The sequence below is a fragment of the Pituophis catenifer genome, unplaced genomic scaffold, assembly GCF_029215685.1.
Source record: "Pituophis catenifer annectens isolate HBS135680 unplaced genomic scaffold, rPitCat1.0.hap2 SCAF_1, whole genome shotgun sequence".
NCBI lineage: Eukaryota > Metazoa > Chordata > Lepidosauria > Squamata > Colubridae > Pituophis > Pituophis catenifer.
The window spans coordinates 171,510,226-171,525,498 of NW_027256881.1; the positions used below are offsets into that span (position 1 = coordinate 171,510,226).

General features: G+C 45.8%; 1 protein-coding gene across 1 annotated transcript in view; it reads right to left on the reverse strand.

Moving 5' to 3' along the window:
* ATIC (5-aminoimidazole-4-carboxamide ribonucleotide formyltransferase/IMP cyclohydrolase) overlaps window positions 1-15,273 on the reverse strand; it is an 85,219-nt gene that overhangs the window by 4,514 nt on the left and 65,432 nt on the right. The window contains exon 14 of the mRNA XM_070933191.1: window positions 8,563-8,745. Coding sequence (XP_070789292.1) covers window positions 8,563-8,745 — 183 coding nt within the window. The remainder of the gene's footprint in view (window positions 1-8,562; window positions 8,746-15,273) is intronic.

Genomic DNA, 15,273 nt, shown 5'->3' on the forward strand with positions numbered 1-15,273 from the left:
TGAAAGGATGGACTATTGTGACTTTATTGTCGGTGTCATCTGCCCCAGTCACTGTGAGAGGGTGACTGGGATAATTATCCTCCAGACGTGGGGGGATGTCACTGGCCCCTTTCACTATCGTGAGAGGGCAGTGAACCAGCTCCTGATATGAAGATCTACTTTGACCCAGTATTATTGGATGATCTGGTGAAGCCCTGACCAGTTGACTCTCCATCTCTGTTTTGTGCGATGTTTACGGCTGCTGACCTGCTTGCGCTGCGAGACTCCCCCCTCTCGCAGGTTTGGCCCTCCTCACTATCGAGGGCCTACCTTGATGACGGATTTTGGAATCCCGAGAGGTGGCATGCGGCGAGGAGGGGGTTGTGGGGTTTTTTGGGGAAATTTTTAGATAAGGTTTTAAAGGTTTCTGGGAGGGGGGTGGGTTCGGTGGGTTTGGGGGAGAAACTGTCGGGGAGGAGGCCAGAGCCGGCTGAAGAGCACGGCACTAGAGATGCGGGAACCGGGGTCAAGGAGTGGGTTAGAGCTTGTGTTATGGATGGTCATTACATCAGTACTGTGGGTGGGAGGGGCAGATATGGCGGGAGCAGGGGGCCACATCAGGTTGTGGGAGTGCGCGCCCGCTGGCGCCAAGCGGTGGCGCGCTCCGGCCTCCAATGCTCCCCTCGTTCCCCAGGTTGCACAGACCCTCAGGCCCTGGGCCTACGACTGATGCTGTGCAACGCCCGGTCCGTGGTAAATAAAGCCCCCCTCATTTGTGATCTTGTTCAGGAGGGGGGAGCGGACCTGGCGGGTATTACGGAGACCTGGTTGGGCCAGGAGGGGGGGTCCCCCTCGTTGAGATGTGCCCACCCGGTTTCCATCAGCCGAGGACACAGGGGAGGAGCGGGGGAGTGGCGGTTGTCATTAGAGAAGGTCTTGGTCCGAGGGACGTCACTGTTCCTCAGACGGCTGGTTGTGAGTCCCTCCTTGTGAAGTGGGGTCATGGGGTGCAGATGGGTGTGCTGGTTACGTACCTGGCTCCCTGCCAAGTGACGGCAGCCCTGCCCGAGCTGCTCAACGTTATAGCCGCGGTGGCGGTTGACACCCCCAGGCTTATTATGGTCATGGGGGATTTTAACCTGCCATCCGTCGGTGAGGCGTCTGAGGTGGCTCGGGAGTTCATGGCTTCCATGACGGCCATGGACCTAACCCAGTTAGTTCATGGCCCTACTCACACGGGGGGAAACACGCTAGACCTGGTTTTTGTCTCTAGTCAGTGGTCGAGTGATCTTGAGATAGGGGATATCAAGCCCTTGTCAGATCACTCCCTCCTTCGCTTTGACCTTCGAACCGCCGCACCCCGCCGCAGGGAGGTGGAACCATTGAGGTGGTACCGCCCCAGGCGCCTGATGGATCCTGATAGGTTCCAGATGGAGCTTGGGCCATTTCCTGAGGCTCTGGCACATGGCTCGACTGAGGAGCTGGTGGCCGCCTGGGATAGGGCGGCCGCTGGAGCTTTGGATCGGGTCGTGCCTTTGCGGCCTCTGACCCAGCATCGATCTCGCCTGGTTCCTTGGTTCACCGAGGAGCTGAGGGAGATGAAGCGCCGGAAAAGACGCCTGGAGAGTGGTTGGAGGGCCAGCCATTCTGAATCTGACCGAACACTGGTAAGGTCTCATATTAAGACCTACCTGGTGGCGATAAAAGTGGCGAAGTATAACTATTTTGCCACTCTTATTGCGTCATCAGATAATCGCCTGGCCGCCCTGTTTAGGGTGACCCGCTCCCTGCTCCACCAGGAAGCGCGGGAGGACCCCTTGGAGGGTAGAGCCGAGGATTTTGTACAGTATCTGTATGACAAAATCGTTCAGATTCGGGAACATCTGGACTCTGACTGGGTAGATTCAGCGGGGAGGACAGAGGCAGGTCTTGTGAGTATTATCTGGGAAGAGTTTGATTCTGTGACGCCCGAAGACGTGGACAGGATACTGGGCAGACTGAGCGCAGTCACATGTTTACTGGATCCGTGTCCCTCCTGGTTGGTGCTGGCCTCTCGGGAGGTTACACGAGGCTGGCTCCAGGGGATTATAAATGCTTCCTTGAGTGAGGGTGTCTTCCCTGCCGCCTTGAAAGAGGTGGTGGTGAGGCCTCTCCTCAAGAAACCTTCCCTGGACCCAGCAGTGTTGGCAAATTATCGTCCAGTCTCCAACCTTCGCTTCGTTGCGAAGGTTGTTGAGAGTGTGGTAGCGCGACAGCTCCCCCAGTACCTGGATGAATTGTCGTATCTGGATCCGTTCCAGTCGGGCTTCAGGCCTGGGTACAGCACGGAAATGGCATTGGTCGCGTTGGTTGATGATCTCTGGAGGGCTTGGGACAGGGGCTGTTCCTCTGTCCTGGTCCTATTAGACCTCTCAGCGGCTTTTGATACCATTGACCATGGTATCATGCTGCACCGGCTAGAGGAGTTAGGGGTGGGGGGCACCGTGCTACGGTGGTTCTCCTCCTTTCTCTCTGACCGGTCGCAGTCTGTGTTGACAGGGGGGCAGAGGTCGACCCCGAGGCCCCTTGTATGTGGGGTGCCACAAGGGTCGGTCCTCTCGCCCCTTCTGTTCAACATTTATGTGAAGCCGCTGGGTGAGATCATCCGTGGTTTCGGGGTGAAGTACCACCAGTACGCTGATGATACTCAGCTGTACATCTCCACCCCGGACTACCCCAATGATGCCCTTGAAGTGATGTCCCGGTGCCTGGAGGCCTTGCGGATCTGGATGGGGAGAAACAGACTCAGGCTCAACCCATCCAAGACCGAGTGGCTGTGGTTTCCGACATCCCGATATAGTCAGTTGGTGCCATCACTGACTATTGGGGGCGAGTCACTGGCCTCCACGGAGAGGGTTCGCAACTTGGGTGTCCTCCTGGACTCACGGCTGTCTTTAGAAGAGCACATGACGGCCGTGGCCAGGGGGACTTTTTATCAGGTCCGCCTGATTCGCCAGTTGCGTCCCTTTCTGGATCGGGACTCGTTAAATACGGTCACTCATGCCCTCGTTACTTCCCGCTTGGACTACTGCAATGCTCTCTACATGGGGCTCCCCTTGAGGAGCACCCGGAGGCTCCAGCTGGTCCAAAATGCGGCCGCGTGGGTGGTTATGGGAGCGACGTGGCGCTCCCATGTGACCCCCCTCCTGCACGAGCTGCACTGGCTCCCGGTGGTCTTCAAGGTTTTGGTTACCACCTTTAGAGCGCTCCATGGCATCGGACCGGGGTATCTACGAGACCGCCTTCTGCTACCAATAGCCTCTCACCGACCAGTACGCTCCCATAGAGAGGGGCTCCTCAGGGTGCCGTCGGCCAAACAGTGTCGACTGGCGGCCCCCAGGGGGAGAGCCTTCTCTGTGGGGGCACCTACCATCTGGAACGAGCTCCCCCCAGAGATACGGAAGATCCCGGACCTGCGCACGTTTCGCCGTGCTCTCAAAACTTTTCTATTTCAGCAAGCTGGCCTGGCCTAACTCCCATCTTTTAAATTTTTTAAATTTTTAATTTGTGATTTTATAAATTGGGTGTTTTAATCTGTGTTTCGGCCGAAATATTTAATAATTTTAAGGGATTTTTTAATATTTGTATTATCTGTATTTTATCTTGGCTGTTCACCGCCCTGAGTCCTTCGGGAGTAGGGCGGTATAGAAATTTGATAAATAAATAAATAAATAAATAAATAAATAAATAAATAAATAAATAAATAAATATGAATGGTTAGCTGATAAAAACAGGAGTTAGAAACAGGGAAATATAAGGAAAAGATCAATGATATAAGGGAGGTATGTTAAAATGGATAAGTAATCATCATCATCATTATAGAATCAATACTAATGTAATGAATACTGTTGTAAATATTTTGATTACTACCTCCTAAAACTATTTGTACCCAGAAAACACACTGTTTAATTGAAAATTGAATTTTTATATGTTACAAAATAAAAAACTTGGGGGGAAAAAGAATGAATTGTTAAGCCAAGCCATAAGCCGTGGCAGGTACCCCTGTGCTTTCTTCAGAGGAGAATATATTTGGAAAGACCTGAGGCTCATGTACACTCCAGGAAGCACAATATTCTTTAGGACTCTGCACCTGGCCCCCGAGGACAATGTTAGTAAGGAAGGGAGGGGTATGGTAGTAGGTCCTAATGGGGAAATCACAAAACATTGGTGAAAAAGATAATGTTGATCAAAAGCCTTTGGAATATCCATGAGTTTCCCAAATATTTTCAAAAGAGTTCCACAAATATGTGTCTTACAATAATTTGCATCTGCTATAGCCAAGTTAGATTTCACATAAATAGGCATCTTTATTGCTCTAAGGCTAATCCAGGCAGAATGTTTTTGTCTTCAATCATTGGTGATGGCTCTACAAAAGGGTTCCTTTCTCAAACGAAATTTAACTAGTTTAAGTAATTGGTACTTATGACAGTTCACTTAGCAATGGTTCAAACTTATGATATCCTTGCCAAAAGTACTTCCTGGTCCCGAAGTTATGTAAATTGCCCTTACGGCAGACCACAGAGATACCCCCCATCCTGGGTCTCAACAAGCACTGGGCCTGTTTTCCTAGCCCATTGGGTTCCACATGTTCCTCTGCACCCTGTCACCAATCACTCTTACCTTTTGAAGATCTCCAGAGCTTCAGAACATGCTGAGCCATACAGCAGAAAAGCAGCCATCTTTTTCTCAGTCACTGTCAAAGCTGGAGGTTTTTCTTAGATCTCGCATTCTTACACACATTTGTTTTTGCACACATTACATGCGGCAGTCCGAACTAGAGTGCCAAGCTCTCCATTTCTTCTGCCCGAACCTTACCAACTGCACTGCCACAGAGACAGAAATGGAGAGCTTGGTGCTCTGGTTCAGCCTGCTGCGGATGCTGCAGAGAAGATTGGGCAGACAGGGAAGCTTCTGCAGCTGCATGGATCTCCCTGAGGGAGGGGACTCTCATGGGAATGCGGGCAGCTATGGGAGTGCCCTTCCGCCACTGCCAAGGAGTGATGCCTAGGCTCAAGCATCCAAGGCATCAGAGGTGAGCAAACAAGGGCAGTACAGGGCTCCCAGTCATGGCGCTTGGTGGCTGCTCTGACCTGGCTCGCTGTGAGGGGTCCGGCCATCCCTGGCAACAGCGAGGGACTCAATTCTTCCGCTGCCATTCTGGCTGGCTGCCCAACCTCCCGCGTCCTCCAGTTCAAACTAGCTTTTGGGCTGCAATCTGCAAAGCAGCTCATTTAAATCAGTTACCCAGCAGCACAAAGAGGGCCCTGTGGCACTGCTCAGGCTGGAACCAAAGGTGGCTTACAGGGACATGACAGATCTTCTTACAGATGATTCCATCTGTGTGCAAAAATGAGTGTAAGAACACAAGATGTGAGGGGAAAAAACAGCTTTGCCAGCATCTGAGAAAAAGTTGCCCACTGCATGGCCCAGTCATGCAGTGAGCTTTGGAAAACTTCAAAAGTGATTGCTAATGGGGGGTTGATGTGATGAAGGCACAAGCAGCTGTGGAGACACCATGGGGTGGGAAGCGACCATGAGATACAGTATCTCAGTGGGTGGAAGGATGCTTGAGATGCTGGAGGCCATGGTCTTCGCTACCCCTGAGGAACCCCATGTGCACTTAACTACCCATGCATTCGACATAACATATGAATTGGGGAGGGATGGGATTTGTTTATTTAATGTGATTCAGTTAATGTTACAACCATAATGGGTAGGCTTCATTACAATTGTACCTCAAGATTACCCATATTTAGCATGTTCTCAATCATCATTTTAAAAAAGCAGACACATTTTTATGCAGTCCAGACAAAATCTCAGTGATTAGCAACATCAACAGCCTTTATGGACTGATATGGAAAAGCTATAAAACTGGTGCTACCAATATTATTCTCTTCTAGTAATCCTTCCAAAGATATGTTAAATAAACAGAAACATGAATAAAATTTCCAGGAAGATATGACAAAAGTTACCAGTTACCTATCACTTCTGGAATTTAGCTGCTATGAAGGACCAGAACCAGCACAAAATAATGATTTTGAGGGAGACTTTGTAGATTCTCCCTCAGTGTAGAAAAAAGTAATATCCAACAATGTCCCAAACCTTTAAAAAAACAGACTAACTTCAAAAGTACTCATTCCCATTTGATTCTAATCTAGCACAACCATTAGGGATAATGGATCCCTAAGCTTGTTTTGGATATGCATAATATATTTTTGAAAAAAAGAACAAATTTCAATGGTTGAAACTCTTGTTTTGAAACATGGTTCATTAGAAACAAGTGGTAATGAGACTTTCGGCTGTGCTTCCAGAGGCGTCGGAAGCAAGGACCGTGAGCTTCGCGGCCACGCTCTGAGGTCTCCCCGTCAGAGGGCTCCAAAAGAAGCCATAGCCACCCTGTAGGGGTAGTGAAGCAAAGGAGGGCATCTTGCAGGGCGAGGAGAGCCGCATCTTTCCTTCCTGAACCGGAAAATCCACCTCATCCGAAGAGCAGCAGCAGTCAACATGGCTGCCATGAAGCTGGGGACAGCCAGAACACCTAAGAAAGTGCAGGAGCGAAGAGAATAGTGAACAGAGATTGTTTCTGGGTGAGATGATTTTTCCTTTCTTTAAAAATTACCCCAAGGGGAAAAAAAATCCTAGAGAAGATATTCTAAAAATATAACTGTTTAAGCGGCAAAAGAAAATATTTTTGATAAAGAGATCTATGCTGAAAAGTAAGTTGAGAGCGCCATCTGCTGATGAAAGGGAAGCAATTCCTTGATTCCTGGAAATTTGGTGGCTGTGACTTTTAATTGTTTATTGTTCTATGCTTACCAGAAGTGGAAATAAGAAAAACATTTTATAAAAGAGACTCTGGGAAGCTAGAATAAAAGATTAAAACCACAGAACACACTTAAAGAACTTGGAAAATACCTTGGACCATCAGAGTATGATGAGTAAATGTTGAAACTGGCTCATTTAAATAATTGTGTTCTGAAAGAAATGGATTTTGAGTGAAATAAATACCTGCTGGAAAAAAGACAGCATGGAAATTTGAGATGAGAGCTCCATCTACTAATAACTGGAAATTTTGGACTCTTTCTGAACTAGATTGTGGCTTTATTGTTTATTTCACCTTTATTACTATTATGACTGGAGTTGAAGGAACAGCTGTGGAAATGAGAGGATTCCTTAATGAGATGACTTTGTTGCTCCAAAATATTATGGATTCAATCAATGGTATAGATGAGAAAATGGAAAACATTTTGCAAAGAACAACGAATAAAGATCAAACTGCCCATGAACTGTGGAAGTAACAGAAAGACTAGATGAAATGTTTAGGGTTAAAGTTAAGCCAGCAAATTGAATATGAACAGGGGAAAAATATGGCTCAGAAAAATCGGCAAATGAAGCAACAGCTCGACGAAGAGGAAGACCAGATAAATGGCAAGCAAAAGGAGTGGAGAGAACAGATGGATTGGCCACATCAACAAATAAATCAAGGACTGGAGCAAAAAATAGGACTGACATACCAGCTGATAAAGGTTGAAAGACCGAAGGAAATAAAACAGACAAATCAACAACTGGAAAGGCAGGAAGATATTTTTTATAAGGAAACTGGGACATGGGCAGACATCTGGGAGAATTGGCAGTACAAGATTGTACTGGGAGAAATGTTTAGATTGAACAAGAAAGATATAAAGGCAGTTAGAGATAAAGATAAGGGCTGTGAGAGGCGTATTAAAAAATGAATAAGAATTGAAGCAGAAGAGGAGAAGAGGAGAAGAGATGATGGATAGAAAGAACTGTCTGGTAAATATTAAAGAAGCCTGGTTGTAAGTTGAAAGAGGCAGAAATAAAATAAGATAGGGGAAATATTAGAATATAATTTTTTATAGAATGAATAAAAATAATAGAAAGATTAGAAGTTTACAGATGTTAGGTTTTTTTTCTCTCATGTATGTTTAAATAATATAATGAGATTACTTAAATTTGATAAATGTGACAGAGATTACTAACATTTTTAGTGAGAATTGGATTAATATGTATGATACGCAGAACCAATTTTGCCTATATACAATAGAAAAATGTTTAGATTGAACAAGAAAGATAGAGATGAAGATAGAGATAAAGATGAGGAGTTAGGCATTTTTTGTTTATGTATGTTTAAACAATATGATATATACAAATATATATATTAAACAATATAAGGCTTAAATTTGATAAATGTGATAGATATTACTAACATAGTTATTGCAAATTAGATAAATATGAATGATATCCAGAACCAACTCTGTTCACACACAATATGGATGTATATTTTCAAATAATAATAAAAATATAGAAAACCAGGCCTTTGGTGTGGCCGACTAAAAAAAAAAAAAAGAAACAAAAAGAAACAAATGGTAATGATATGCATCAGTGTTTTTCAAATTTAGCAACTTTGATGAGTGGTCTTCAACTCCCAGAACTGGAACTGAGCTTCTCACGATTCTGGCTGGAAAATTCTGGGAGTCGAAGTCCACATATGATTTTAGAGTTGTTTCTATTTATGCGCTTTACCTCACCAATGGTCCCAGTAACATATTGATCAATAGCATTGGAAATCTCTGCTCTTTTTACTCCAGTTTTGAACTTCATGGAAAGTACTCGTGGGTGATGTCTGAGCCACCAGAAATTTGCCTTGTCTCCAGCCAGGCGGGTACAGTGGATACGGGATTGCTGCCCTGCGCCAATTCCAATCACCTAAAACACATGGAACAATATAATTAAAAGGCATATGAAAAACTTTGTATATACTTATTCATTATATCAGTATCACTAAACGCCATGACAGTAGAGTCATATTCATTTATTTTGTTTTCCTTACAGCATTGCCAGTAGACAGAGTTTTATTATTTCAAATCATAGGTTTCCACGTTAATAGTACAAATTAATTTAGGGCAGGGGTGTCAAACTGACAGCCTGTGGACCGGATGCATCACATGCAGGCCATACCCACCTCTGCTCCGCAAAGGGAAAAAAAGTAGCAAAACATCATGTGATGACAATGTGACGCCGAGTTTGACACCTGTGACTCAGTTTGACACGCCTTCTCACTACTCAACTTTTGTTAGCTCAGTCCTTTTATTTATAAAGTTATCTTATTTTCGATAAGGTATATCTCTCCTCCAATGTCTGCAGCAGTAACAGCAGCAGCAGCCTCTGCTTACTCAGCAGAAAATAATTATTCAGTTGTTTCACTTTGCAAACCTCTGTCAGGCCTTTTAGAATAAACAAATACTATAACACCATTAAAGGGAACATTTGTTAGGGAGCTTCTGCCTGAGCTTTTCCACTGATGGCACATTAACTGACTCTTTGGAAACTGACTGCCTTTTACTCTTTCTATAGCCGCTGCAAGATATTCAAGAGGAAGCAATCAATTATTCACAATGCAAAACAACAACTCTCAGGATTCACCTCTTGCGATGAAAAGGAAATTCATGGATATCTTTTCACCTCATACCTAATCCCTTAGACTACAAATGGCTCAGATTATTGTTGCTTCTTGTTGAACTCTGGTGCAAAATTTCCTTATTTACTTGTTCAATGCACTTTCAGCCCTATCTGTAATCTGTAAGAACAGTTAAAAAGGGTATTCCAATAAAAGTTGAATACTCAGCAAAACCCAACTGCATGCTCATAACAATATAGATAAAATACAAGCTTCCATTTAGAGCTTGTGGTCTTTATTGAATCAGAAATTATGGAAGAGTTTAATGGGAATGGCTAATTATTTAATTATATTATGAAAACAAAATTATTTTCCAACGCAGTTGGAGACAGAGAGATAGAAATAAGCAAAAGCTTTGTGAATCCTTCTTCAAGAGTAACTTTCTATAACTCAAGGAAAAATAAAACAGTGACATTTTAGAAATCTTTGTAAACTCAGGATTAAGTAATGGAGAGAGTACTGAGGAATATAATGCTAATGGGTTAACAGCCTATTCTACTGCATTGCAGTCAGGCGTGTCTCCATTCAAAACGGAGGAAAACTCCAACTCCATGTTTGTAGAGAAAGATACTTTTACTGAATTTGAACTGATAGCAACAAAAGAAAAGCAAGATCTAAAGCAAAAGGCACGAAAGTTACATATTGAAAGTATCCCCAAATCCCTCCCCCCAAAGACCCAGGGTAATCCAATCTCCATCCCAATTGGTGTCATGTGGGCAGCATCTTCAGGTGTTTTAATCCATCTGGTATTCTCAGATGGTTGACCTTGACTGGGCATAAATAAGTCCATACAGCTGCACAGTAGAACACAGTAGCAATCCTCCCTATTTGTTCACATAGGGCAATCCCTCTCCAGCTCACATCCCCCACTCAAATGACAACCTCCCTCCCCCCCCGTTACTATGGCAGCCGATAGCAATCAAGCATCATAGAGGCTGACATTCGGCCCTCCTGCAGGGCCGAATTTAGCCCTGGAAGAAAACATAAGACAAAACAGAAACAACGTAACAACCCAATATACAAGATATTCTACAATAAGAAGACTTATTAGGATACTTAGCGTGAAACAGTTGTAAAAGTTTTGGTGCTCTGACATCTCGTTCATTTACCCATTCAGAATGAGAAGGTGGAAAATGTTTCCAGGCAACAAATACTGTACTTTCCCCCTATGTTTCCTTGAATCAAGGATCTCTTTGACCTCGAAATGCTGCTCATCTTCTATGAGCAGGGGTACAGGAGGGGTAGGTTGATTTGGTCGGAGTTATGAGGTATGTTCAGGTTTCAATAAGCTGACATGAAACACAGGGTGAATTCTTCTAAGGGTTTTTGGTAACTCTAGCTGAACCGTGACCGGGTTGACAATCCTGACATACTTAGGATTTCTTTGAATTTCTTTGACTTCTGGGTAGTCTGTATGTATTTAGTGGACAAGAAAACCTTATCCACAACCTGGTAATCTTTTGGCATAGCTCTTTTCTTGTCAGCATACTTCTTATGTGCTCGATGAGCCTCCTCTAACACCTTACGAGTAACAGGCCAGATAAACTGAAGCTGCTCGATCCAATCCACTAATGATGTGTGGCTTCTCTTGCAGCAGCTCCGGAATGGGCACAACATCCTGACCAGAAACCACTTTGAATGGGGTGAAACCGGTACTACTATGGATGGAATTATTGTAAGTGACATCTGCAAAAGACAGTAAATCGGCCCAGTTGTCTTGTTGATAATTTACATAACATCTAAGATACTGCTCTAGAACCTGTGCATTCACAGGCCCTGTTAGTTTGAGGGTGGTGGGCGGACCTTAGGCCTTGAGCGGAACTTTACAAGTTCAGGAATTCCCTCCAGAAGAGGGAGCTGAATTTTACCCCCCTATCCAAAATAATGTGTTCTAGAACCCTGTGTAACCTATACACATTTTGAATAAACAGTTTAGCTAGCATTTTTGCAGAGGAAATCTTGGAATAGGGTACAAAATGCACTTGCTTGGAAATTAAGACGGTGATCACCCAAATGACCGTATTTCCCCCTCTCAGGCAGCTCAATGATGAAGTCCATGGATATTTGCTTCCACAAAGCACTAGGGCTAGCAACATTCTGGAGTAATCCAGGTGGCTTTCCAGGTGGTCTCTTTGATGAAGCGCACACAGGGCAGCTAGCAACATAGGCCTCTGTGTCCTTTTTCAAAGATGGCCACCAGAACTGTCGTTTAAGTAAGTGTAAGTGTAATGTTTTCACAAACCCAAAGTGTCCAGCGGCTTTCGAATCATCGGTGTTGTGACCGATTACCAAATACAATTAAATCCTGAACAAACTTATTTTATTAAAACAGCTGAGAATTAATTCATTCTCAGTTTAGTCCAAAACAAATTCTTCATAACCAGTCTGTCGGTCTTATCACCAACCTTTGATGTCTTTGGTAACCTGCCAAAGGCTTTTCTTGGCAAAACCCCCACAAAGTTCAAGAATCTGGAATCAACGTTGCTTTTCTACAAAGAACTCAATGGCTCGTTGCTGGTCTTTTAAGCCTTATGGGAGTGGCCAATCATCTTCTGGCCTTACTCCTGAGTCGTCCTTTTTGCTTCAGCAAAAAAAAATTTAGCAAAAGAGGGAATGAATTGACGATAAAAATTAGCAAAGCCTAGAAAGCTTTGCAGCTGCTTGTGGGTGTGTGGGGCCGCCCACTCTCTGATTGCCCGGACTTTCTCTGGGTCCATTTCAATACCCTCATGCAACCCAAAGTCAATTTTAGTCTGGTGAAATTCGCACTTTGACAATTTGGCATACATTTCAGCAGCCCTGAGTTTTTTCAGGACTGAACGCACTAATTTCACATGTTTCTCCATGGTTTCAGTATAACTAAGAATGTCATCTAGGTAAACCAGGACCCCCTTGTAAAGATGTTCATGCAGCACCTCATTTATCAATTGCATGAACACAGTGCCCCCCGTAGCCCGAACGGGAGCACCCAAAACTGGAAACAATCCAAAGGGCAATTGAAGGCTGTTTTCCACTAATTCTCTTCATTAATTTGAACTCGGTAGTAAGCCTCTCTCAAGTCCAGTTTAGTGAAAATCTTCCCCTTGGCCAGATGAGCTAGCATGTCCTTCATCAGGTATAATGGGTAAACATTTTCCATGCAAATGGCATTGAGATTTTTGTAATTCACACAAAGGCGAAGAGAGCCATCTTTTTTTCCCACAGAACAACACCAGGGTGGCCACTTGTGGCCTAGCTGGTTGGATGAACCCCGTTTTAGGTTTTTATCAATAAAGTTTTGCAATTCCTCCAGCTCAAGAGGGGTCATAGAGTAGATCTTTGGTTTAGGGAGTTTCACCCCGGGAGGATTTCTATACTGCAGTCCATGGGGCAATGGGGTGGGAGTACATCTGAAGCCCTCTCGCTAAATGCTTCCCTGAGGTCCCAATATTCCTTAGGGATTTTCTCCTCCCCAGCAATGTGTTTGCTCACTGCCGCTGCCAGCTCCTTCCCGGCTTTGGCTATGCACAGGGGTTTTCCCCCTTCCTTCCCCTCCTGGGTGGAGTGGATGTGCAACACCCCTTTCCTCCAAATCACATGAGGGTTCCATTTCCGGAGCCAGGGTAATCTGAGCAAGAGGGGCCGTTCCGTTCCAGGGGCTACGATAAAACTCAGTCTCTCGGTGGTCCCCCATCCGCATCTCAACTGGTTCAGTCACAAAATGGGCTGCCCCCCCATCTGGCAAAACGCTATGGGCACTTTCATTGTCCTCAGTCTCAGTCCCATTTTTTCCACCACCTCTGGGCTGATTACGCACCTAGTACAACCAGATTCCAAAGGGGCTAGCATCTTCCCATGGACGCCTGATGAAGGCACCCTTAACTCCACCAGAATGGTCATGGGGCCCCCGTGCTGACTTACCAAGGGGGTCATCTTCGGATTTGGTTTCACTGTCCCCCCGGGGTGGTCGGAGCTTCCAACTCCTCCAGGCCTGGAGAAGCGAACTCTACTACTTCCACACCTTTCAGGGCCATTTCGTGGTTCTTTGGTGGCAGCTTCTCAGCTCTCTTCCCTCCAGCAATGGTTGGCTTGGAGCCAGGCTGGGTGAAACAATTAGCAGCTCAGTGCCCCTCCTTCTCACATCTGAAGCATGCTATGGATCTGGGCTTGGATGCTGGCCCCCCTTTTGCAGCTCTAGGGGCCTCTTTCAGAGCAGGCTTGTTCCAGCTGCGGCCCCCATGGTACTGATCTCTGGCTAGGTCAATTTCCACCTTGGCTGCCAACACATACCAGCACTGCAGGTCTCGGGGGGGGGGGGGGGCGTTTGGGAACAGCAGTTTTGGTAGACATCCTCATTTGGTAGACATCCTTATAACATTCCATCTGAGACCACCTCCATGTGTGGCAAACCAGCTCGCGAAACTCCTGGATGTATTCGGCCACCAATCTCCGCCCCTGGTTTAGGGTTTTCATCCTGGTTCTAGTCTTTCATTCAGCTAAGGGGTCATCAAAGTGCACTCGGAGGGCCGTCATAAATCGGTCGTAATCTCTCAGCAGTGGGGAATCCTCATTATGGAGGCCCACCATCCAGTCAGCTGCTGATCCCTCCAGGGCCATGGTGACACACCTCACCTTTGCCGCTTCCGAAGCAAAATTCTCCCCATACTCATACATACAATTCCAAACTTGGGCTAGGAAGAATCCCAAAGCCTTGGGATCTCCTCCATATTTTACTGCTAGATGAGGAAACTTTGGAATTTGGCGTCTCCGGGGGACTACCCCCCCACTGGGGGGGCTGGGCTGCAGCCGCCACTTTAGTTCCTGCAGCCTGCACTGACTCTGGCCGAGCTCTAGGAATCTTCTCTGGTTATCCAGGGGCTTCTGCCTTCCCCCCCAGTTGCTCAGCCTCCTCACGCGCAGTTAAGGCATACCTTTCACGTGTTCTCCAACTTTCAAGAGCTTCTTGCAGAAGATGCAGGGATTGAGTCAGCAGGAGGTCTTCTTTGTCAGCTTCGCCTAGCCAGGCCACCTCTCCACACCGGTGTCTAGCAGCTGTTACCTGGGGGGGGGAATCTCCTCCGGAGCCTCCATCCAGCCTACGCCCAGTGACTATTTGGCTCGGACCAGTTTTTCCTTCATCTACAATTCAGACATCCACTCCGAAGCTTCCCAGCTTCAGCGGGACTTGGGGGTGGGGGCAGTCAAGACAGTAGCTCCCATGTCCTCTTGGTTGCTGCCTTGATTAGACATTTTTTGCTCAGCTCACATGGTAGTTTTCTCCGGGATGGCTGATAAAGCAGATCTTGCTTAATGTCAGGCGTGCCTCCGTTCAAAACTCAAGAAAGGAAAACCTTTCCTCCCTATTTGTTCACACAAGGCAATCTCTCTCCAGCTCACATCCCCCTCCCAAATGCCAACCTCCCGCCCCATTACTACAGCAGCAGATAACAAGCAAGCATCATAGAGGCTGACATTCCACATGATCACGTGATCAAAATTCAGCCACTTTGCAATTGGATCGTATTTATGACCTGGGTTCATGTAATTACCTTCTGACAAGTAAAGTCTATAGGGAAGCCAGATTCACTTAACAATTGTAGCAAGAAATGTCATAAAATGGGTCAAAATTCACTTAAGTCTTGCTAAGTAAATTTTGAGCTCAATTGTGGTCGTATAAGTCGTATAAGTCAAGGACTACCCATAAAAGCATTTGAAGGGTACCCAAGTTAGACTCAATCAGAATTAGGGCCTTTTGAGGGGTGTGGCTAGCATCATGGCAAAGAAGATGCATCTCCTGG